General features: G+C 34.1%; 1 protein-coding gene across 1 annotated transcript in view; it reads left to right on the top strand.

The window, feature by feature from the left end:
• Positions 1-23756, top strand: part of cpa (F-actin-capping protein subunit alpha) — a 93562-nt gene that overhangs the window by 42970 nt on the left and 26836 nt on the right. Inside the window, exons 3-6 of the mRNA XM_090400091.1 lie at positions 5216-5267; positions 8624-8687; positions 15383-15669; positions 22517-22601. Of these exons, the coding sequence (XP_090256217.1) occupies positions 5216-5267; positions 8624-8687; positions 15383-15669; positions 22517-22601 (488 nt within the window). The remainder of the gene's footprint in view (positions 1-5215; positions 5268-8623; positions 8688-15382; positions 15670-22516; positions 22602-23756) is intronic.

The raw sequence follows: 23756 nt of genomic DNA, 5'->3' as shown, positions 1-23756 counted from the left end.
AAATTCCCTTTAAAATTGTGCTTGTGCTGGACAATGCTCCTGGACATCCAACATCTTTAGATGACCTTCACCCTAATGTAAAGATCGTATTTTTACCACCCAACACTACATCATTATTACAGCCAATGGACCAGGGAGTCATTTCTGCATTTAAGGCTTATTACTTATGGCTTACATTCCTGCAAGCAGTCAGGGCTACGGAAGATGATGTGATGGCCTTGAGAGAGAGTTCTGAAAGAATTATAACATCCATGATGCCATCATCAAAAACATTGCTGATTCTTAGGAGGAAGTGAAGCAATCAACAATTAAAGGGGGTGCGGAACAAACCGTGCCCTCAGTTCTGTTATGATTAATTTCGTGGCTTCACAGAAGACACCGCCGAAGCCAGAAAAGCTGTGGTGGATAGTGGCAAAGCATTGCAATTGGACATCAATGAAAATGATGTCATTGACTTACTAGAGTCCCATTCACAAGAATTAACCAATGGAGACCTTATGGAGATAGAGAAGCAGCTGATAAAAAAACAAGATCACAAAGAATCAGAAGATCCGCAGCCAAGAAAGTTTATGACATAAGAATTAGCTGAAGCCTTTCGTCTCATTGCTAAGCTTGAGGAGCAAGATCCTAACATTCAGCAGTTTACAAAGGTTCACCATACAGTTAGTGAGAACATCAGCTGCTACAAGGTCATTTATGATGAAAGAAAGAAAAAGGCCGTGCAAACACCCTAGATACTTTTTTCAAGAAACTGACTTCAGTAGTAAGCTCCCCTTCTCCAGAAAGAGAATCAAATCCTGATTCTCCAGCACCAGGTCCATCCTCTCTAGCTTCATCTTCTGATTAATGTTAGCTTACATTCTTACCTGAGAAATGCCCCTTACAGTAAGCAAGGTATCGATGCAACCTTTAACATGTTCATTGCCTATCACGCGATGCGACTTCTCACCAAACGGCCGATCACACGTTATCGCGTTGACGTCGCTAACTAAATAAAAAAATAAAAAAAAATTGGCCACCACACGAAATTCCAATTTTCAGCTTGGCAATGAACGATACGCGTGATGCGAGTTCTCACCAAACGGCCGATCACGCGTTATCGCATGGACATCGCTAACTAAATAAAAAAATTTTAAAAAATTTGGCCACCACACGAAATTCCAATTTTCAGCTTGGCAATGAAAGTGTTAATATTCTTTTTTTTTTTTTTTTTTGAAATTTCTCCTATCAAAACTTTTGTATGAGTTTGTTTTTATGTTCTGTTTGTGTGAATTAAAAGAAAGAGCACAATAGTTTATGCAACTTATTAACAGTACAGGGGTATTATTATTATTACAGTATTACACTATATTATTATTGCCACATATGATCCATTATAGTATTGTTATTATTACCAGATGTGAGCTGTTCATCAGGGATTCGAGTTACGTACAAATCCGACTTAAAGATGTTCTCAGGAACATATCTTGTTCATAACCTGGGGGGCTGCCTGTATTTTACTGCTGGAGGAAATCGTTGTCAAGGAGGAGTTGGAATTATGGTCCATCTGTTATCAACCAGTTTAATTATGATAGTGAGCATAGGCTAGTGAGAGCAAGGACAAAAGTAAACATTAAGAGGGAGAGATTGAAATTGTTAATGAAGAAACCCATATAATAAACCTAAAGAAAATTTGAGGAAATAATGGAAGGAAAGTTGAAGAAGGGAAAAAGTATAAATAAATCAATCTTATTTGATAGAATGGAGGGGAAATTCAACAATAATAAAAGTTACTAAAAGTTTAAGAAAATCATTACCAGCAAATAGAACTTCTAGAAAATTTTACTTTATGAACACTCAATCTAATAAAAGGGGGAGGGGATTAAGGGAAAGGAGTAACAAAGATAATATAGAATTTGCGGAAATGCAAATGTTAGAAAAGAAATCAAAAACATCTGAAAATATAATTTAAGAACACAGAACCTAATGGAAAACAATCTGAAAATTATCAAACAAGGGTTACACGGAAGACAAAATGGATTCCAAAATTGAAAAATCCACAAGGAATAGTACAATACAATAGAGAAGAAATAATGAAAATATGTAGTGAGTTTTATAGGGACCTATACACAAGCATGGAAACAGATACAAATGCCTCTGTATAGGTCCCTTCAAAATTCACTACGTATTTTCATTATTTCTTCTCTGTTGTATTGTATTGTACTATTCCTTACTTATTTTTCAATGGGTGCCTCTCCAGAGGCACCCATTGAAAAATAAGAATTATGAAAATTGGAGAATTATGAAAAGTCCTTAAGTCAGCAACAATATAAGGACATTCACAACTTCATAAGGTCATTTGATATGTTTAATTTAACTATAGAGAAAATTCCAGTGCAGTTGCATAAATCCATGGTTATCTTACTGCATAAAAAAAGGCAGCAGAGATAATATAATCATAAGCCAATCAGTTTGCTATCATAACTGTATAAATTGTTTATATTCATTATATTAAATAGGATCAAAGTTTTTGGATGATGCACAGCCATGTGAACAAGCAGGATTCAGGGTAAGATTCTCTACAATAGAGCATATTCACACTGTTTAATCAAGTAATAGAAAAAGCAAATGAATATAATCTTCCTGCATATTTAGTGCTCATAGATTTTGAAAAAGCATTTGATTCTCTGTATTATTCAGAAATAATAAACAGCTTAAAACAACAAGCCATCCCAACAAAATATATTGAATACTGTCTATCAAAATTCAACAGTCAGTATACTGTTAGAACATAATGGAAAGAAATATCATATTGGGAGAGGAGTAAGGCAAGGAGATCCTATATCACCCAGATTGTTTTCTGCTACATTAAGAACATCTTACATCTTTAAGAATATATCATGGAAAATGCTAAATGACCTTGATAGATAAAGAGAGTAGAAAAAAAAAATTAAAGATTAATCTAAAATGAAACTGATGACAAAATCAGATCACTCCAAACTTAAAATTAACAGATAATCATATCAAAATTGTGGACTATATTTACCTTGTCAATTAGTTTTAAGGAAACCAAGTATTTTGGGTGTATAAAGATTATTTGTTAGGAGATTTGCCTCTATGCATTATTCCATTGTTTACCTGTGGAAGTGAGACATGGGCAACAACTATAAAACAGGAAGACAGCCTGTGTGCTACCCAAAGAGCTTTGGAGAGAAGAATGCTTCACATAACAAAAAGGGATAGAATAAGAAATACTAGAATTATATGGATGACTGGAGTAGAAGATATTGTGAAGTGTTGGTGAAGCACATCAAGATAGGCTGGCCATAGTAGTAGTAGACTGCCAGATGAAAGTTAGATAATATTAATCAGTGAGTGGATACCAAGAGAAGGAAAGGTAATCAAAGAACAAGATGGAGGGATGAACTAGAAAGATTTGACATGAGATGGTGGACATTGGCTAAAAAATGCAGAACTGGTAAGTTAAGGAGAGAGAGGCCTATATTCAGCAATGGATGGAAACAGGTGAAAGAAGTGCACAACTTGTGATAGGCGTCATCCTAAAAGGCATGACCTCATTTGGCCATGTAAACAGGCAGCTGTTATCTTCCCCTCGTAGAATACTTGTCACCTCTCTGATCATAAGTGCCAACCAAGACAATTGTTTTCTCCTTACCTTTCTCCATCTATATGCTGTGACTAATATAATTAATTTTTGTGCCAGGGAAACATGATTTTGCTATACTTTCGTTAAGTACTCCTCTGATCATAGAATTTCTATAGATAATTTTCCTTGGACCATCTGCTTCTTCTCAGCCCTGCTAATCTCTTACTGCTTCTGCAACTTTTTGATTTCGAGCCTTGTCCTGTGAAGAATATGCAAGCATGCTGTTTTGTTCTTTAGGTCCATTTTGTTCTCCTGTATTTCCACTAATACATGTTCAACATTAATTCCAATATTAAAATTTTCCATTCTACCATCAATACTGCCTACTCTACTAACATTTGCTTCATTCCCGTCATCCAGCTGGCATTCGCTCTCAAAACATTTAATACACAGTTACTCACCAGTTTCTCTCTCTCTCTCTCTTGTTCCATAAATCCTTTAACTTTTGGGACAAATACATTTCGCACACAGTGCACTGTACAAAATCACGTAAATTCAAATTGCCTAATAATAATGACATCTTTGCTGCCATTGCTCTACCACACATTACCACCAAACCAACAATATCATATTTAAACAAAAAAAATACACTGTTTATTTTTACACTAAATAACTCTATCACACACTTGTATAAGGCAAAAACTATGAGTTAACCTAATATTATTTACTTAAAATATGAAACTATCAACAGTTTTCTTTTGTGTGTGTGTGTGTGTGTGTGTGTGTGTGTGTGTGTGTGTGTGTGTGTGTGTGTGTGTGTGTGTGTGTGTGTGTGTGTGTGTGTGTGTGTGTGTGTTCTTTCCATGTAAATTTATATACATCTTTGTTAGAAACTAGCTCATAATCCTAATAGAAATCCAGGTACTTTTGGTCTTTTCTGAAAATTTTCTCAAAACATTTGTCTGGTACTTGTTTCATTTCCTGTTTAGATTGACAGAAACATTCTTTTCATTTTTCTTTGTCAACTGCCTTTTCTAATGATTCAAAAAAATCTCTTCTATTGATTTCTTTCTTTCTTTGGGATCGTGTGCACAAATAAGCTATTTTCCAATTTCCACTTTGAAATTTGAACACCATCACTCCACTTGAAATTATTGCCTGCAAAGAAGTTTAGTTTTGAATGCTGTAGCTACTCTAAAGACATGATTCACTTTATTACAGAGCATATTTATATTTAAACCTTAAGTAAAAAAAAAAAAAAGTTTGAATGTATGATATATTGTAATCTGTTTTGAGATGAATCAAATTTTGGATTAATTAAAGTAACATTTTTTAAAGCTTTGGATCTGATTTGTACATAAGCTTGATGCATGTTTGTATATGATTAAAATATTCTTTGAACAATTCAACAGTCGTTTCACTGTTCAATTTCTTTGGGACCATATGCACAAATAAGTTGTTTTCCATTTCCCAGTTTGAAATTTGCACACCATCACTCCGCTTTAAATTGCACACCAAGGAAACATGATTCATTTATGTTTTCGGCTTCTAATGCTTAATTTTATTTTTTCTTTCTTTTCTTTCTTTTTTTTTTTAAAGTATTATAGTGATCCAAGTATTTATTTTCAGATGTCAGAGTGCTTCTTAATAATGATGGACTTTTGAAGGAAGGTGCTTCAGGGTATGTATATTTTATAATTTAGTTACATTATTTCTACTTAGTTTTATTTATATAAAACCTGACTAAACACTAAAAGGTTTGTGAAGTTTACTTATGTTGTTACCGAAAAAAAAAAAAATAATGAGAATAATAAAAAAGTGGTATTAGTATGTACAGTTGTTATGTCCTATATTTTCTAATTATATATCTATATGTTGTATATTATACCTCTCCTTGGATGTTATGTGGTACTATTGAGAACACAAAGGAATTGCCTCAGGGATGAGCCAATTCCTAGGTGAGAAAGCCTCTGAAATTTGCCTCTCTTAAAGTTCTGGGAAAATTTGTTTTTTTTATTGCTGCGCCACCCAGAACCCTTAGATTAAGAAAAGAGTTTCTCAATCAAGAAGTGAACTTGCAGATGTACCCACTATTGATCTTTGTTTGCAGTCGTGACCTTAACTATCGTTTATTCCCTCCCGCTTAGATTCGAATAATTTATGAGTGGTGTAGTGGATTCTTAGACATAGACAATCAAATTAAAAATAGCAAAAGGTTTATTTATTATATTTGTTGTCATACAGTGTAAAGAATAATCAATCATTACTATTAGAATGTTAAACAAAATAACTTACATATATTTTAAACAAATATAAATATCATAGAAACACTTCTCTAAAAGAATCATAATCTAGCATTCTTAGATCATAAAACAAAATTTGAAACTTCAGACTTTGACTAAATTACTCAAATAAAGACACTTCAGTACCTCTTAAGACATAATTGTCAATCAGCACATGTAAAGAACATCCCTTTTCCTATAGGAATAGCCTAACTGTTATCAAAGCACTATAGTCCTGTCTTATTCTAATCAGAGTCCTTAATTCTTAAATTACAGTTAATTTCTCTTCCTCACACACATTACTTGACAAAAAAGGTTACAATACCATACTCGATGATCCTTTATACTTGTCCCTTCGATTCTTGATTCTTTTTCTCCAAACTATTTCCTTTTCATCAGTTTTACGGCTGGGATTCCTGCGATTGTTGGTTGGTCCACACATTGCTAGTATATCGAGCCTATGTCAAGAACATTCTTGGCGAACAGTGATTTTGCATTCGCGTAGCACACTACCGAGTCGCTGAGCTTTCCCATGGGTTGCCTACTATCTGTGTAAAATCTATCCATTCATCATAGGGCTTGAGACCCACAACCTTTCCAACTACTATGCGGCATCTCCGACTGCTACTACCGGGAGTGAGAATAGAACTCCCTGTGAACTGCACATCCAGACGATCGAGAAGAGAAAACTGCAAAAAGTCCCATGGGGGTGGGTTCCTAACCCTTTTATACTTATCCCCTACGGGTACTCTCTGTAACCCAAGTTGTTCAACCTAAATAAATTCCTATTGAACGAATTTATTGAATTTGAATGAATAAATTCCTAATGAATTTTATTCATTCAAAATTCAACACAGTAGACCACTGCTTGAAGACTTCACACTTCTTTGGCCGGTAAAAATTTTCTGTTATCAATATATTGAAATGCTGGACCATATTTGTTTAGCATATATGGCCATGTAAGTATGGAATCTTATGAAACCAGTATAAAGCTGTTGTCCTTGTTGTATAATTATTTTCTGTAAGTTGTGTATTCTCTGGTTGATTTGCCTGCTGATTTATCACAGATATGATTCAATCATGATACATATCATATACTTGAAATTGTTGAGCTGACTGAAATCATAGTGTGCAATCAAGAATAAAACATTTCAATTAGTATGAATGATTTATAATAAATTAATCAACATAGTTTATTTTTTATTTTTTTTGTCCAATGACTGAATTTTACATCACAAAATACTGCATTCTTATTTGCATTAAAAAAATCACGGAGTTGCTCTACCTGGATCACTTCAAGTGAAGGGAGGAAATCCACTGCTAAAATAAACAGTTGCAATTTGCTTTCCTCTACATTTATTGATAGTTTAGTATTAAATTATTTGTGATGCAGTATGTATTTATTTCATCAAATGTCCAGAAAGAGGAAAAGTAAATTTCAGAACATGAAGTCCTTAAAAAGCAGAAAGCATTAATATTAGAAAAGAAGCATGAAATTTTTAGCCTTCAGGAATCTGGAATGAAATTGATCGAACTTGCTCTAAGTTTCAGTTGTCTCATTTTATGATAAGCGGCATCCTAAAGAATACACAAAGTTTATATTATAGGGTTCAACAACTTGCTTTTCAACAACTGAGCTCCAGAAATCTTCAGGCAAGTAAACAGAAACAAGCAGCAAGTGAATTTTTGGCCTTGTTCTAAATGCATTCAAAATATACTATTTTTTCCCCCATAATTTACACCTTTTTTTTTTTTCTTAAAATATCTTGTTCACTGTCAAGTTATTTGATCACAGGTGGCTGTCAATGAATTCATTAAAGAATTTTGTTTCCATAGAGATGGAAATAAAACTTCTGAATTTGAAATCCCTAATTTGAACAATGCAGCATTCTCTTTTAAAGAATCACCAAAACAGTTGCAATTTTAGTTGCCAGTTTTCTCTAAAAGTCATAATGTAAGCCAATCATCTTCACTTTCTTTCCTAATTTTTTATCTCTTGTAAGGTTTAGAATTTTATTTTTCTTTCTATATGAATGACTATTTGTTTTATATAGTAATATGACTCAACCAGCCATAACTTATACTCCCCCCCCCAAAAAAAAAAACAGTTGTTTTGTTGTCATTGTCGTAACATAACAATTGATAACTCTTAAATGTTTTTCTTTCTATATGAAGATCATAAATATCTACTTTCAATTTCCAAAAATTCCCATTTCTCTCACAGCAATATTTATAGGGTTCTTTTCACTCAATGCATGCTCCACTATGCAACACACGTCCAGTTTTCATTTCAGTCATGGAGCAATAAAAATAAGCTGCCATTGTGTGTTATAATTAAGGTGCTTTACTTTTAAACAGTAAATCTCACACACTTGAAGTGTGTGAGAAAGTATGTAAGTTTTTCATATAATATATGCATTAAATCAATGCATTCATTTAGTTCAGTATTAAACTTTCATGCACATACAGTACACATGATATGCAATAGACAATTTATTCTTTAAAAAAAAATCATTTCATCAACAAAATAAACCAATAACACAAATTAAAATTGACATAATCTAATTAAATACTGCATAACTTTTATCTCTGGAGAAAAGGCATATATGGAAGACAACAGGGAGGAATTTCTATTTAATTTTTTTTTTTTTTATCAGTTTGTTACCTTTATTAATTATCCTGAATGAACATACTGATTTGTTACAATTTATTCATATATTTAATTGATAATTTATTTTATTAAATTTATTTTCAGAGCCTTTGCCCAGTATAATAAAGACCAACTAACCCCAGTTAGAATAGAGGGATCATCCTATCAGGTGAATATGTTGCTGTATTTGAAGTAATTTCTTTTTTTTTTTTTAGTGATAATAAACTGTAATGTATTCTTTGAACAAGCATATAACAATAGAATAATACATTTACCATTTTCTGTATTCAGGTATTTCCAACACAAGGAATATAGTTCCTCACAATGACTGTTATAGCAGGTTTTTTTTTTTTTTTTTACACTGGAAAGGAAATTAAGTTATACTTTGAGAAATTGTATTCTTGATTCCAGCCTTATTTTACCAAAGCATGAGCAGATAAAAGTAGCCTAATTGAAACCAAAAGCTGTGATCGTAATAAGTAACAAAAATTACAGTTGTGGGATTTACTTGTAGATGTATTGTAAAAATAAACTTCTGTGTTTTGATGACTTTGTCAAGATGAAAGTACTAGACAATATATAAGAAAATTCAAGAACTAAGAGCATTTTTTTAAAACATATAATGTTAATAACATGGGTCACATATCATTTTTTTACATATCAAGCATTTTAAATGGGTGTGGGATTGACTGATCTAGTTAGTTTGTGAGTAAACATGTTTTTTAAATATGATATTGCCGACATAGCACTAACACATGGACAAACAGCAGTGGCAAAGACCATATTATCAGGCAATTTGAATTTGCAGGATTTTATTTAGTGCAGTGTGTGAAATGTATTCATCAAGAAAATTAAAGGATATGTGAAAACAAATTGATACCTGAGAGAGAGAGAGAGAGAGAGAGAGTGTGTGTGTGTGTGTGTTAAATGTTTCAAAAGTGATTAGGTGATGAGAATGGAGAATGCAGCAAATATTAATAGAGTGGATGGTACCAAATGGTAGAATGGAAAATTATTTTATCAATGTCGAGCATGTGGCCTTAGAAATAGAGGAGAATGGAATGGACATTAATAAAGAAATTGTGTGCTTGAATGTTATCCTTCAGAGGTGCAAAATTGAAAAATTGCAGAAGTGGAATAATCAAGACCAACCAACCAAACAGAAAGAACAATTTAAGGAGAAAATTATGTACAGAGACACACAATGATCAGGGGGGGTGCTTAATGAAAGTAATAAAATCGTGTTTTCAGGGTGCAAAATTTACAATATTAGCCATGCTATCCAGATTCAAAAAGGTATGTCAAAGAAAATGTTGGTTGGTACAAATAATTTGAGAAGCGAGAAGTATTCTATGAGGGAGGATGTAAAGGAGTATGTTAGAAGAGGCGAAACTGAAGAGCGAGAAGGTGAAGATTGTAAGTCTCCTATCACGCTATGATAGAGGTGAACTGAGGAGGAAGGTATTGATAGCCAATGAGTCTGTACTTAGAGAGTGCAGAAGTAATGATGTAGGATTTGTGGATATGTGGTCTGTTTGATGGGAAGAAAGATTTGTACAATGCTGCATCTAAATGGTTTTGGTGTTAGGTGTCTAGAGAGAGCTTTGTTCACAGAGCATGCTGAAGCACAAATTCAGTAAAACTTAAGCAGTTAGGTTGGAAACATTTGAGTTTGTGTGAAGGCACCCAAGAAATGAGTGAGTGTGAGAATGACCAAGTGAGGAATCTAGTCTCTTAAGCAAAAATACTGAATAGGGTATCCAACTCAGAAAGTAAAGGTAGGTGGGGGCCTAAAGGGATGCTGTGATTTCTATATACTAATGCCAGAAGTATCAGGAACAAGAGGGGGGGGTATTTTTGGTGTAAGATTAAAGCCAGTAAGACCAAATATACAGTTGGTTGTTGCTATAGGCCAGGGAGTTTCACAGATGATCTGGAAGACATGCATCCTGATATTAGTACACTGAGTACATGTTGAGTGATTATTATGGAGAACTTCAGCTATGGAGATATAGACTAGAAAGAAGAAAGATCACATGGCAGGGAGGAAATAGAAATTATACATATACTAAGAGATAATTATTTAAGGCAGCACGTGATGGAGGGGACTAGGGATGGGAGAGTATTGGACTTGATCATAGGATCAAAAGAGCTATCCATAACCAAGGTGATCACATTGTCTTCGATTGGTGAAAGTGACCATGTGGTCTTGACTTGGGAGATTGAAAACATGAGGAATATTCTGTCAAGAAGGGAGTATTATGTGGAACTACAAGGCAGGTGATTATGACAAGCCATGGGATATAGTTAATGGTCATGTAGAGGAAGCAGTATTAAATTGTATACCTAAGGAAAGGAGGATTAATCAGATAGGAGTTAAATGGATGAGTAATATCATTAAGCACAAGCTGCAGAAGAAGAAAATGCTGCAGAGGGTATATAAAGAGAAAGGTGACCCAGATTATGAGAAGCCTAGCCAAGCAGGCCAAAGGAAATCCTAGGGAGTTCTTTCATTATGTGGCAAGTAAGAGGAAGAATGACTATGGAAGATTAACCTTAATGAGTGATGATGGTCACGAGGAGACAAAAGCAGATAAAATAGATGAGTTACTGAGTGACCACTTTGCAAGGGTATATCATCCTAGTGAGGTTACTGCTTTAACATATGTGACACACTAATGTGGGAACAGAGGTGGATGAATTGGAGACTCTTAGGATATTGCAGAATCTCAGCATAAATACAGCTATGGGATTAGATGGGATATCAGCTGTGGTTTTGTGAGAATGTGAAAGAGAACTGTCAATACCTCTGACTAGGCTCTTTAATTTAAGTCTCAGCTCATGTAGAGTTCCAAGGAATTCGAAAGAGGACAAAAATAACTGCTTAAAACTGACTCCTCAGCATGTCATAATCACCTGCTTTGTAATTCCACATATATTCTTTCTTAACAGAAAATTCTGCATGTCTGGCAATCTCCCAGGTCAAGACTGCATGATTGCTTTCTCCAAGCAGAGACAGTGTAGCTAGATTGGTTACTGTTAAGTTCTCTGATGACTAGGTCTAGCACTTGAACCTCGTGTCCTTTCAATTACATGCTGTCTCAGGTAATTATCTCTTAGCAGCTGTATAAATTCCATAAGTATAAAGAGCTAATAAGCTTCATTTCGGCAATGAAAACATTACTTAAATTGAGGGGATTAAATCCCACATAGTTTTAAAACCGAATAAGAAACTCAAAGATTGGAATCAGAGAGTTTCTTGCCGAATATAGTAAACTATAAAGTATCGGCGACACTAGCGTTAGCCAATGCAAGTGATCCTAGTACATAGTACAATACCGGACGACTCGTTGCAAAGGTGGGGGAAGTTCAGATCGCTATTCTTAGGTATTTTCCATAACGTAAAAACACATTTCCTAGGAAATGTATGCTGTTATTACATTATGGAGGGAGGTCACTACCCAGACCGGTTTCAGCCTTTTTTGAGGCTTCATCAGTGAGTAGCTAGACCTAATACCAAAGTGTATAGCGAAAAGAACTTGTATACTCTGCGAACGAGTTTTCCAAACAGGTGCAACCATTAAGTTACTTAAGTATAAAGAGCTAATAAGTTTCATTTCGGCAATGAAAACATTACTTAAATTGAGGGGATATTAAATCCCACATAGTTTTAAAACCGAATAAGAAACTCAAAGATTGGAATCAGAGAGTTTCTTGCCGAATATAGTAAATGCCAGTCTATGTCTGCATAGTTGAAATTCCCCATAATTACTCGTCCTGTACTCATCATGCTAATTTGCCAGTGCAAATTACTATATTCAGCAAGAAACTCTCTGATTCCAATCTTTGAGTTTCTTATTCGGTTTTAAAACTATGTGGGATTTAATATCCCCTCAATTTAAGTAGTGTATAAATTCCATTTTTTTCCCTTCCTGTGACCATTCCTCCTCCCAGTCTATGTCTGCATAGTTGAAATTCCCCATAATTACTCGTCCTGTACTCATCATGCTAATTTGCCAGTGCATGCCATCTACATTCTCACTTATACCCCTTGAATTATAGCAGCAACCAATTATCTGTTTTGTCCTGTTGACCTCTAGCTCACACTAGATAGCCTCAAATGAACTACCCTTTGCATCCCTGTCCTGACATATTTCTTCTCTTTTTCCTCCTGTTCCTTCTGTTCTTTTTGAAAACACTATCTGTTGCATTCTATCCCTATGACTGTCTTCCTCAGTCAACCAAGTCTCACTAATACCAAGAACTCCTTGCCCTTATTCCAGATACTTCTGACATTAGTATACATAAACTGCAATATCTCCTTCATCCCACAATCTTTACACCTTATGTTGCTTACTAGTTCTTAACTCATTAAAGTTAAGAACTTGGGGAGCTACATTCAGCATCGTGTGATCACTCTCCCACTTCTAGGTTCTAGGTATGAGGCACTTTTTTAAACTTTGATTACTTTTAACTTTTGTTGCATATAAGTGCAGGTCTAGTCTATAATTAATTTTTCAATAACTAAAAGAATTTTTAGTTATTGAAAAATTTTTTAATCAAAAGTTTTAATCAAAATGTGTCTCTTGGTATCAACTGGCTTCAGTTAGGGCTGTATGGTTAGCGATATGATCGTCCAACAGTGTGGTTCGAATGTTTGCATTAAAACTTTAAATTCAAATAGTTGAGCCATGCAGTTGGAACTCTCTTCTAAATTTCAGAAGCATTCTTACACATTAACTATGAATATCCAGTTTTGTTGGATGTATTTTCTACCCTTTTCTAGTTGAAGTTAGGTTTTCTGCTCTTGTGGATCTCCAAATGAACTGCTCTTGACATGAGACCCATCCACAGTTAAAAGTCACAAACATAGAACTAGATTTCAACGAACTTGACTTCTTTCTAACAGAAACAATATTTCGTTCGTCTCATTAAACTTTTTTTTTTATTAAAGTTTAAATTCATAATTTTTGTTTCTACTGTATATCGGATTCATTTAATTAAAATGTATGTAACAATTAAAAAAAAAGTTTCACGTGTTTGTTATTTATTATAACGCAAATGTTAAAAATCTTTATAGCTGTTTGTGTTAGAATCAGTATAGTAACGAGGGTATGAAGCACCTGTGGGAAGTGTCTAACTTGCACCCCCCCCCCCCCAAACCCAAAAATGACAAAAATTTTGAAAACTTTAAATGTAACAAGTTAAATTTTACTAAATGCAATATGTTAAATACTTACTATTAACCCCATCAAAATGAGTTGCAGTGTGTTGCAGAATCTGTGTGTCTGAAGCTGCGTACAATACAATTAAAAAATACAATATAAAATAGCAGACTTTTATATCTATTTATTTATTTTTATTTTTTACATTTTTTTTTATATTTTGTGCCCCAAACCTAGATGGGCCCGTGGCAAGTGCCTCTTTCGCCATGCCCTCGTTACGGCACTGGTTAGAATGAAATATTATTTTAACTTCTCCCAAATTGCCTTTGCCTGAGAAGGAGTATGCCAGTGTTACAAAAATGTTAAAGGGATACACAGGTACTGAAAGTTTGCACCCCCCCCCCCCCCAAACCCAAAAATGACAAAAATTTTGAAAACTTTAAATGTAACAAGTTAAATTTTACTAAATGCAATATGTTAAATACTTACTATTAACCCCATCAAAATGAGTTGCAGTGTGTTGCAGAATCTGTGTGTCTGAAGCTGCGTACAATACAATTAAAAAATACAATATAAAATAGCAGACTTTTATATCTATTTATTTATTTTTATTTTTTACATTTTTTTTTATATTTTGTGCCCCAAACCTAGATGGGCCTGTGGCAAGTGCCTCTTTCGCCATGCCCTCGTTACGGCACTGGTTAGAATGAAATATTATTTTAACTTCTCCCAAATTGCCTTTGCCTGAGAAGGAGTATGCCAGTGTTACAAAAATGTTAAAGGGATACACAGGTACTGAAAGTTTGGAAACACTACCCTAAAAAATGGGAATTTTGCTTCGGTTATACAACAGATAACACTCAACTCTACTCCAGAAGTCTCCATGCTTTCTAAGCTGAAGATTATTTAAAGATCATATATAGATCTTTAAAACTTCTTAAATTCCTTGAGAGAGAGAGAGAGAGAGAGAGAGTGTGTGTGTGTGTGTGTGTTAACTTTCTCATCATCATAAAACTTACTGTTGAGGCTGTTTCTAGTTTTTGCTGTTCATATTGTCAACAAATTGTCTTCTTACTAAAACCTACATATCCACTTTTGCTGTGCCTAACTCCAGGCTCCATAGTAGCCTGCCCTTGTTTAAGATGGAGAGAATAACTTAAACAGATTATTTATGCTTAACATATATAACTGGAATTAGATGATGTTGATCAGTGGTTGATGATCTAATTGTTAAGAAAAGTTTTTATCATCCTTGCATTATTTTTTGTTATTGGTGTTAATTTATTACATTAAGTGCATATTATATGCCATCTTTGAAGCATTTAATATTTCATTTCACTTTTTAATCCTTACAATGAAATTGAATCTTGCAAGGTAACTAGTGATTGGATTATCCAGCAGTTAAAAATATATTAGCATACTTATGCAGTCAGGTCTTGCTATAGTAAGCACTGTTATAGTGAACTTATTAATTGTAACAAACTACAAAGAAGTCTCAACTAAAGTCCTGTAACATTAGTGTTATTATAAAGGAAATTCACTGTAGGAAATCTCTTTCTACTGAAATGAATAATTCCTTTGATCCCTGTAAGTTCAATTATGGTGAGAATTGACTGTATAATGACTCAGAAAATAATGTATTGTATGGATCAATTAGATCATACATTCTTATATATTAATATTGTTTGGAATTTCTTAGGGTCTGATTACAGAGTTCAATGACTTAAGTGGAGGACGTTTTTATGATCCACGTAGTCATCAGTCTTTTAGATATGATCATTTACGGAAAGAAGCAACTGGATTTCAGTCTTGGGATTCTGATATTTTAGCTGAACCATGGAGGTCAACACTTGAAGATGCATGGACACAGTATACTCAGGACCATTATAGGCATGGTGTTTGTTCTGTGTTTGGCCAAAGTCAAGGAGGTACAATTACACTAATTGCCTGTATAGAGGACCACCAGTTTCAGCCTAAAAACTTCTGGTAAATATTTTGGCCATTCTTTTATATAATACTTTTGCTAATTAGATATTTACTAGTATTGCTGGTCTTGCATAGTCTATCCTACCAAATTATAATTATTCAAATACCTCATTTGATGATTTGTGAGGAAGGTCTCTCTCTCACACAGACACACATGCACGTCCGCATACACACAGGTGAGTGTGGTTGCCCTAGGTCACTCTTTAGTTCAGCATCCTTGAATAGTGACATTCTGGATAGTTCTGCACATAAGCTTTATGATTCTTAACTATTTCATTGCTATCTTGTTCACAGCATTCCCACTGAGGCTGCCTCTGTGACCTGCATGCCTTATACACAGAATGTGCACTTCCCACTCTTTAAGAAACACATCAACAGGCTACAATTCTCCTTAATCACTTGCCCACACATGGCGCTATAGTGTGACAGGTCTTGTGACCTTTCATGTGTATGGTCAACATAAAATTAAAGTATCCAGAAAGGAATGACTGTTGTTAGATTCGTGTTCAAAATGAACTTGATGTGAGTGTATAAGGAATTTATTTTGTCAAAAAAATTTAAGTAATTCTGTTTTATAGTGGGACTAGACTGCAAAAATATCATCGATAAAATGTAGCCAGATACAAAGATGAGGAAAAGTAGTGGTAAAAAGTTGGCTTTCCAAATGCTCCATGAAATAATCAGCGAAAGCAGGTGAGATAGGACTGTCCATGGCTGTGCTTTCTGTTTGCTTATACAATTTATTTTGCTATGTGAAGTATCCTGCATTGATGTGATTTAACAACAGATCATCTTGAAAAAATCTGAAGAGTTTCGGCAGTCTGTTTATAATAAGAGAAACTACATCAAAAGAAATCATAAATTTAGAATCCATTAAACAAATATCTTTAATTTTCTTTTTGTAGTCAAAATTTTTGATATAAGAGTCAGTTTAGCCAGTGAGGTGTCAAAGAAGATTTAAAAAATATTTAGCTAAATAATAAGGAAGGAAGGAGAGCTGATGCAATCAACTGTTGGGTGCAGTGAATAACCAGATTTGTGCACTTCAGGAAGGCCATAGATGCGTGAGAAACAAGCATGATGAATTTGCAAATTTTCAACATTGTTAGCATCAGAAGATGTTTATTCCAATAATTTATACTTGCTTTGAGTGTGATCTCTGCTGATACATATATATTGATCTGTCCCATAACAAAACAATAAGTTTGCAGTTATACTCTATATTATCAATCAAAACAGTGGCATTGCCTTTGTTGGCTTTCATGATGATAACGTGAGTGTTTCAGCAAAGGGAACAAAGAATATGTGGTTCTGACAATATTCAGAGGAGGAGGTAGCTTAGCTTTATACAGAATCTGTGCAGTTTCAAACCAAAAGTTTACTTTATTTGTAAGTCTCTGATGCTAATTTCCAAACATACAATAAATTTAAATAAGGTATTCATTAAAGTAATAATAGACTTAACAAAAGATAGGAATTATCAAAAGTCTTATACACACAATTAAAATAAAATAAGAATCACATTGTCATTTAATGGATATAAAGAAATCACCATCCAGAAAATAATCAACACTTATCATCCTTCAGCCAGACCATAATCTGATATCGAAGACTTCCATACCCTCCTTTAAAGAACTTCTGAACAAATAACAAGGATTCTATGCAAATATCGTTTTCAATTCTTTTGATCTCTTGCTCTCTTCTTGAATAATGCTCATGTTACAGTGACCAAAATATATTGTTTTTTAATAAATACTAATTTTCCTTACATGTGTTAAACTGTTTTTTCAAAGTGTTATTATAATAATGTTTTTGTCCTTAATGATGCCAACAGAAGTGAACTGAACAAAATCCTACAATGGCAGTTCTCTTCAAAAGGAATATTGAAAGATTAGTTTTCTCTTGCCATCCCCCCCCCTTACCCATGCAAGTCATTGATTTTCTATAGGCTTTGCAGCTGCTTATGAATGTGGTTGTAATATAGGTGGGAGGGGGATAGAAAGATATCTAGCCTGTGGAATTTTGCATATGAAGAGAGGTTACAGGAATATTATCAACAAAATGTAGACTGCTGTTTTTGAGTTTCAAAGTTTTTCTGTAACAATGTCATTTGTATTCTCATGCAAATATTGCTGTTCTAGCTGTTCATTCCTCCTTAATGTTGTTTATGTTGTTTTTGATGATGTTTCTATCAGACTAAAGAATTCCTTAGAAACAGGAACTATGAATTTCTCATAGAAATCCATAGTGTGATATCAACTTAATTCTTTTCTTTTAGGTTACAAGCTAGATACTGTCACTGGGAGTCTTTGAATGCATTGGAGATCACTGGTGACCTGTTTTTTTTTTTTGTCAATATTTGCAGTCTTAACAGTAACGTATATTTTGTACATAACTAGTTACTGTACTAAATATTAAAAGCTTCAAAGGCTAGCTGAAGTCTCCATGACCTTCATTCTTCTCACCTAACCTATTACATATGATAGGCTGCCTTAAGCCATATGATGGTGCAGCTGACCTCTATATTTGCTTAAGTATGTTTTCCCATCCTCAACACACTTCTCCTTGAATGATTTAACTTTATATTAGATGATAAAGTTATGGATTTGATTTTTAAATTAATTTTATCAGCTTTCTTCAGGATTATCTCAGTTGTTGACGTCACTAAGTTTTAAAGAATAATCCATATCAATCTGAATATTTGTATATTTTTTTACTAATCATTACATTACATTCCGATTACTTTTCTCTGTTGGCTTAAAAATAGAATAATGCTCTGCATGTCAGGTGACTAGCCTGGCGATGGATAATCCAGTGGTAGGGCTGCTACCTTAAGGCTTCTGGACTAGCCCTCTTCCAAATTTAAACTCATAGGAGGAATAGGATATATTGAAGATGAAAGAGTAGATTATAGTAGAAGTTTATAGAGGGGACAAAGATATAGGCCAGAAATGGAAAGACCCTAGTCCTCGATTACTCTAATAGCATAAGGGTCATAAAATAAGAAGAGTTGGCTGATAAGGCCTTATAGAAAAGATTGAAGTGAGTGGATCTTCCTCAAAGTAGAGGAAGAAGAGGATAGATCAAGCTAAAGGACAATGGATGTGCCACTTCCCTTACAATCAAGATGATTGCCTCTTATGGCTCTGGGTCCACTAGTCCTTATTCAATATATTCGGACCCCACCACACACACACACACACTCACACACACACATATATATATATATGGTGGGTTTCCCTATCTGTCACCCAGGGGCTCTTGCTCTAGGAAAAAGAAAACCAGGATGTCCTCTTAAGAGATTCAACAACGACTTCTAAGGCCTGTTCCTTGACAGGCATGATGATGATGATCAGTACATTACATGAAAATGCAGAATAAGCTGTTTTGCAGCATAATTATATCAACTGGAAAATACCTTAGACAAAAATAGCATGCAAGCACCATTTGTTTCTGAGTACATTACATTTAATAAGAGCTATTTGAATAAGCTTGCGTGGATATCTGCATTTTTAATATTATCATCATCATCAACTCCATGGAATCAAGAGACTTATCGTGGAAGGTTCCACTCTCTCACACACAGCTCATCATACCTTGATTCAAATGCATTCATTGTCCTTGCACTCATCATACTCTCAGGCAGTGCATTCCAATCATGCACTACTCTCCATGCAAAAAAATCTATTCCTCACCCCCTTGCTCACACCCACCTTATACAGATTCCAGGGATAGCCTCTCATTCTCTCCCTGTCTCCAGATATTCTATAAAAAATCTCATTCACATTAATCTGGTAATTATCCCTTACCAACTTATACATCATGATCATGTCTCCCCTCTTCTCTCTATCCACTAGGCTCTGTAATTTACATTCTCTCAATCTGTCTTCATATTCCAGAGACCAGAAACCAACTTTAATCGTCTCTGAACTCTCTCCAACATCTCATCATCCTTTTGAAAACATGGTGACCAAATCTGTGCACAGTAATCTGCATGTGGCCTGATCAAAGTCTTGTACAGTGGAATCAAAACATTCTTACTTCTACAAGTCAGCATTCTTTGCATCATTCCCATAATCCATTGTGTTGTCCTCACAGTTTTAGCAAAATGTCTATCCACCACAATCCCCAAATCCTACATCTCCTCCACCTTCATCCAAAATATCCCCACCAATATTATACTCTACATCCCATCTTTGCTTCCCAAATTTTAAAACCTTACACTTTGTAACATTAAACTGAAATCCCCACACACTTGCCCATTCAGATAACCTATTTAGGTCCTCTTGCAAAGCATCTGCTCTACTTCTCATAACTCTCTTTTAGGTTACTAGCTAGATACTGTTACTGGGAGTCTTTGAATGCATTGGAGATCACTGGTAACCTGTTTTTTTTTTTTTTTTTTGTCAATATTTGCAGTCTTAACAGTAATGTATATTTTGTACACAACTATTTTGTATAACTTTATATTGTATATCAAATTCCAAAACCGAAAATTTGGTGCAGATATGTTGATGATATCTTTCTCATTTGGGATCATACGAAAGAAGAACTAATGGATTACCTCAACCAAATCAGTAGTTTCCACCATACCATCAAATTCACATTAGAAATTGAAAAAGACGGAAAACTGCCATTCCTAGACATCCTAATAAAGAAACAAACCAATAATAGTATCAACCTATCTGTGTATAGAAAACCTACAAATACTGGACGTTACCTCCATTTCAACTCGTCTCATCATATATCTCAGAAACTTAGCATTATCCATATGCTCAAGAAAAGAGCTATACAGTATACAACAGACCAAGATGACCTAAAAACGGAATTAACTGTGATATCCAGAGAGCTATCTTTAAATGGTTATCCAAAAAGACTCTACAACAAGATTCTCTTGACTGATATACCACACAACATGATGACGTCCACTACATCAGTACTATTACTATTCCGTTTGTAGCAGCATTTCCAAAAAATTGGCTAACCTTCTAAAACCACATAATATCAGAGTAGTATTCAAGCCAGTCAACACTATTCGGAAATTTTTAAGATCACCGAAAGACCCTCATCCTTTTTACAAGTACTCTGGAGTATATAATATATCTTGCTCATGTGGTATTAGTTATGACCTCTAGAAGCTTCAAAACGAGAAAGAAAGAACACATAGGGTATGTCAGAAACAACAGACAAGATTTCAGGCCTTTCTTGCCACTTTGCCTCTATCAACCATCACATTGAGTGGGATAAGAGCCTTATGCCCTATATAGAAGATAACTACCATTCAAGAACCTTCAAGGAAGCAGCTACAGTCTCCCGCACAACTGAAAACCTAAACAAGAATCAAGGTGTAACCTTACCAGAAATTTGGAAAGCTTTAATTAGATCATTAAACATCAAAGAAATGAACTTTCATGACAATTACATCATGAGTCATAACAAATAAATCACGTTCCCGAGACACGCGCATTGTCTCGCACAATACTAATTTTTATATGAATTAGGACCATCAGTTATAATCTAGTCTGTTACCTTCATATAGCTTACTAATTTTGTATTCCCTGAAGATGCCGATAGAAAAATTGGCAAAACATGTAGGACAATAAATTAAAAGCAACTTGACTAACATTATAAAAAAAGTGTAATAGTTTATATACATAATAGTCAAGAAAAAAATACCACACAATATTTATAGTCCTTTCTTCTTTTCCACAAGAACACTCAATTTGTCTATTACTTTGACGATCTTGACTGGAAATCAGAATTTCAAAATATTTTCTTTTCTTACATTGACTTGTACATCCTGCTCATCCTGACACAAGCTTGTCAGATCTTCCTAGGGGGGTTTTGGGAGGCCTTCCTAGCCTTTATTCAAAATTCCTTCTCTTTATTCAAAATGCTACTTCTTGCATACACAATTCCTAACACTTGATAAATCCCAAATTTTCCCTACCTTAGAATACTGTTTTCACATATTGTGTGAAAACCCACCAAAAAATTCCCTCAGAAAGTCTGATGCTATCTTTATAGACGATCCTTGTCTCTTACAAATTCTCTTCAGTTGTTTTCTCATATTATATGTTTCTGCATTGTCTTTTTAAATAATTATAGCTTCCATGGGCACTGCTTGCCTGATCTCATCTCTAACGTTTGTCTAGGAATGTGAGAATACAAGTAGCTGCTAGTCAACATCTATGCTTAGTTCAACTTCAAACTTTACCATACCATACCTCTTTCATTCCATGTACCCACTTTTTGGAGCAGCCTTCCCAATACTATTTCAAAATCCTGTGACTACAACCTTTTAGCTCTATTAAAAAAGCACAATAGTGGCATGTGTTCACACATGGTACTATTGTATTAAATGTCTTGTGACCTTTTTTTGGGGGGGGAGGGGGGTATTAAAAAATTTACATAAAAATATGAATTAAATGAAACCATGGGAAGCATTTATCTGCCTGACTGTATATTAAGATATTTTTACTTTGTAAACAAGGAGTGTAGTGGTCTTTATTTCTGGTAGTGACCTAATTGAATGAATATACTATATCAAGTACACATAGCAAACTGGTGTGGAAAGGAATAGACAAGCCGTCTAAATTTTTAACTACAGATATATTAACAACATCGAACTAAAATTTGGTTATGTTATCCCTTTAAAGCTAATTGATATAAAAAAAAATCATAACTGCAATTTTACTATCATGTATAATTTAGTTTGAAATTTCAAGAAAAATATATAAATTTTATTCATTCTTATTAATAAATTTAAAAATCCAGTTTTATTAGAAAGTAATTAAGATCAAAATGATTTTGATCTTAATTACTTTTTTCTTCCCTTTTAAATTAGGAATGGACGGTGGCGATCAGTGTGGACAATTGCATTTAACTCAGGGTCGGGAAGTGCAGAACTGAAGGGTCTTTTGAAAGTTCAGGTAACTTGTTAAGCTTTGCATCATTATTTAATTAATTTTGAGATTTGAAAAACACTTAAGAAATGTTGAATCATTACAGCTGTTAAATATTTTTATTTATATGATTTATGTGTTTTATACTTAATTGGTTTGTTGCTGATTAAATCCTTTCTTATTTATAACCTTATTCAATTAAAATCCTACCGGCTGTTCTATTGTTATCTCTTCCTATTCTATCTTTCTATCGCTATTTTACTTCTTCAGATATCGGGCCTAATATACTTATATCTAGGATTGGTTCCTCTTCGGATACTGGCAAATTTATTTTATGCTGCGCCAGCCAGTATTCTATAGTAGAAAAGATCCTTACTCAGGGAGACAATACTAGATTTTGAGGCGTTCTTACACAATGATCTACTTTAACACTGCCGTATAGATTCAGATTATTGCAGTTGTGACCTAAATCTATAATTATATACACTTCCTAATTCCTTCCCGCCAAAATAGGTTCTATTTTTATAAGTGGTAGTTTGGAATCGTAATCAGGCATGACTCAGGTTTAGGTAAATATTACATGTTTATTGGAATATCTAAACAGAATACACAAAAATTCATACACTCAATTTGACTCAACACTAAATAAAAGGACTCGAGTTAAGAGGTTAACATATTCTAAATTAAATCAAAGGTTAAGAAACATCGTAAAACACAGTAATTGAAAATTGGGATAGATTGCGTATGATATGAGGTTAAGTTAAATTTCCTTTCTGCAATGCTATTCATAAGATAATAAAACAACCATTCTAATGTTATTCGGTTACTAAAATTCCACAATTCTAATCTCGTTTAGTTAATCCTATCACATATAACACAAAAGATCTCTTCCAAACAATTCTTCTTACTCTCAAAGGAGGTTAACTTTCTAATTAGAGACTGTCTACAAAGTTCTTTAGAAAATGTTCTTAATTTACATACACACATAATCTTCTCTCTTTTCAGGAATATTATACAAAAAATAGAGTAATTTTACTTTACCGAACTTTTTCCCGCATCTTTCAGCACCACGTGTACGTCTGGTTACTTCTTGTCTATTGGCTGTCTTTACGCCAACGTAGGGGTTATGCTATCTTCATGATTTCTGCAGAAAAATGGACTCGAATCTCTGTGTTTCAGGAA

This window comes from Typopeltis vanoorti, chromosome 11 (genome assembly GCF_054136105.1).
Source record: "Typopeltis vanoorti isolate ZY-2024b chromosome 11, IOZ_Tvanoo_1.0, whole genome shotgun sequence".
NCBI lineage: Eukaryota > Metazoa > Arthropoda > Arachnida > Uropygi > Thelyphonidae > Typopeltis > Typopeltis vanoorti.
This window is presented reverse-complemented; position numbering and strand designations above follow the sequence as displayed.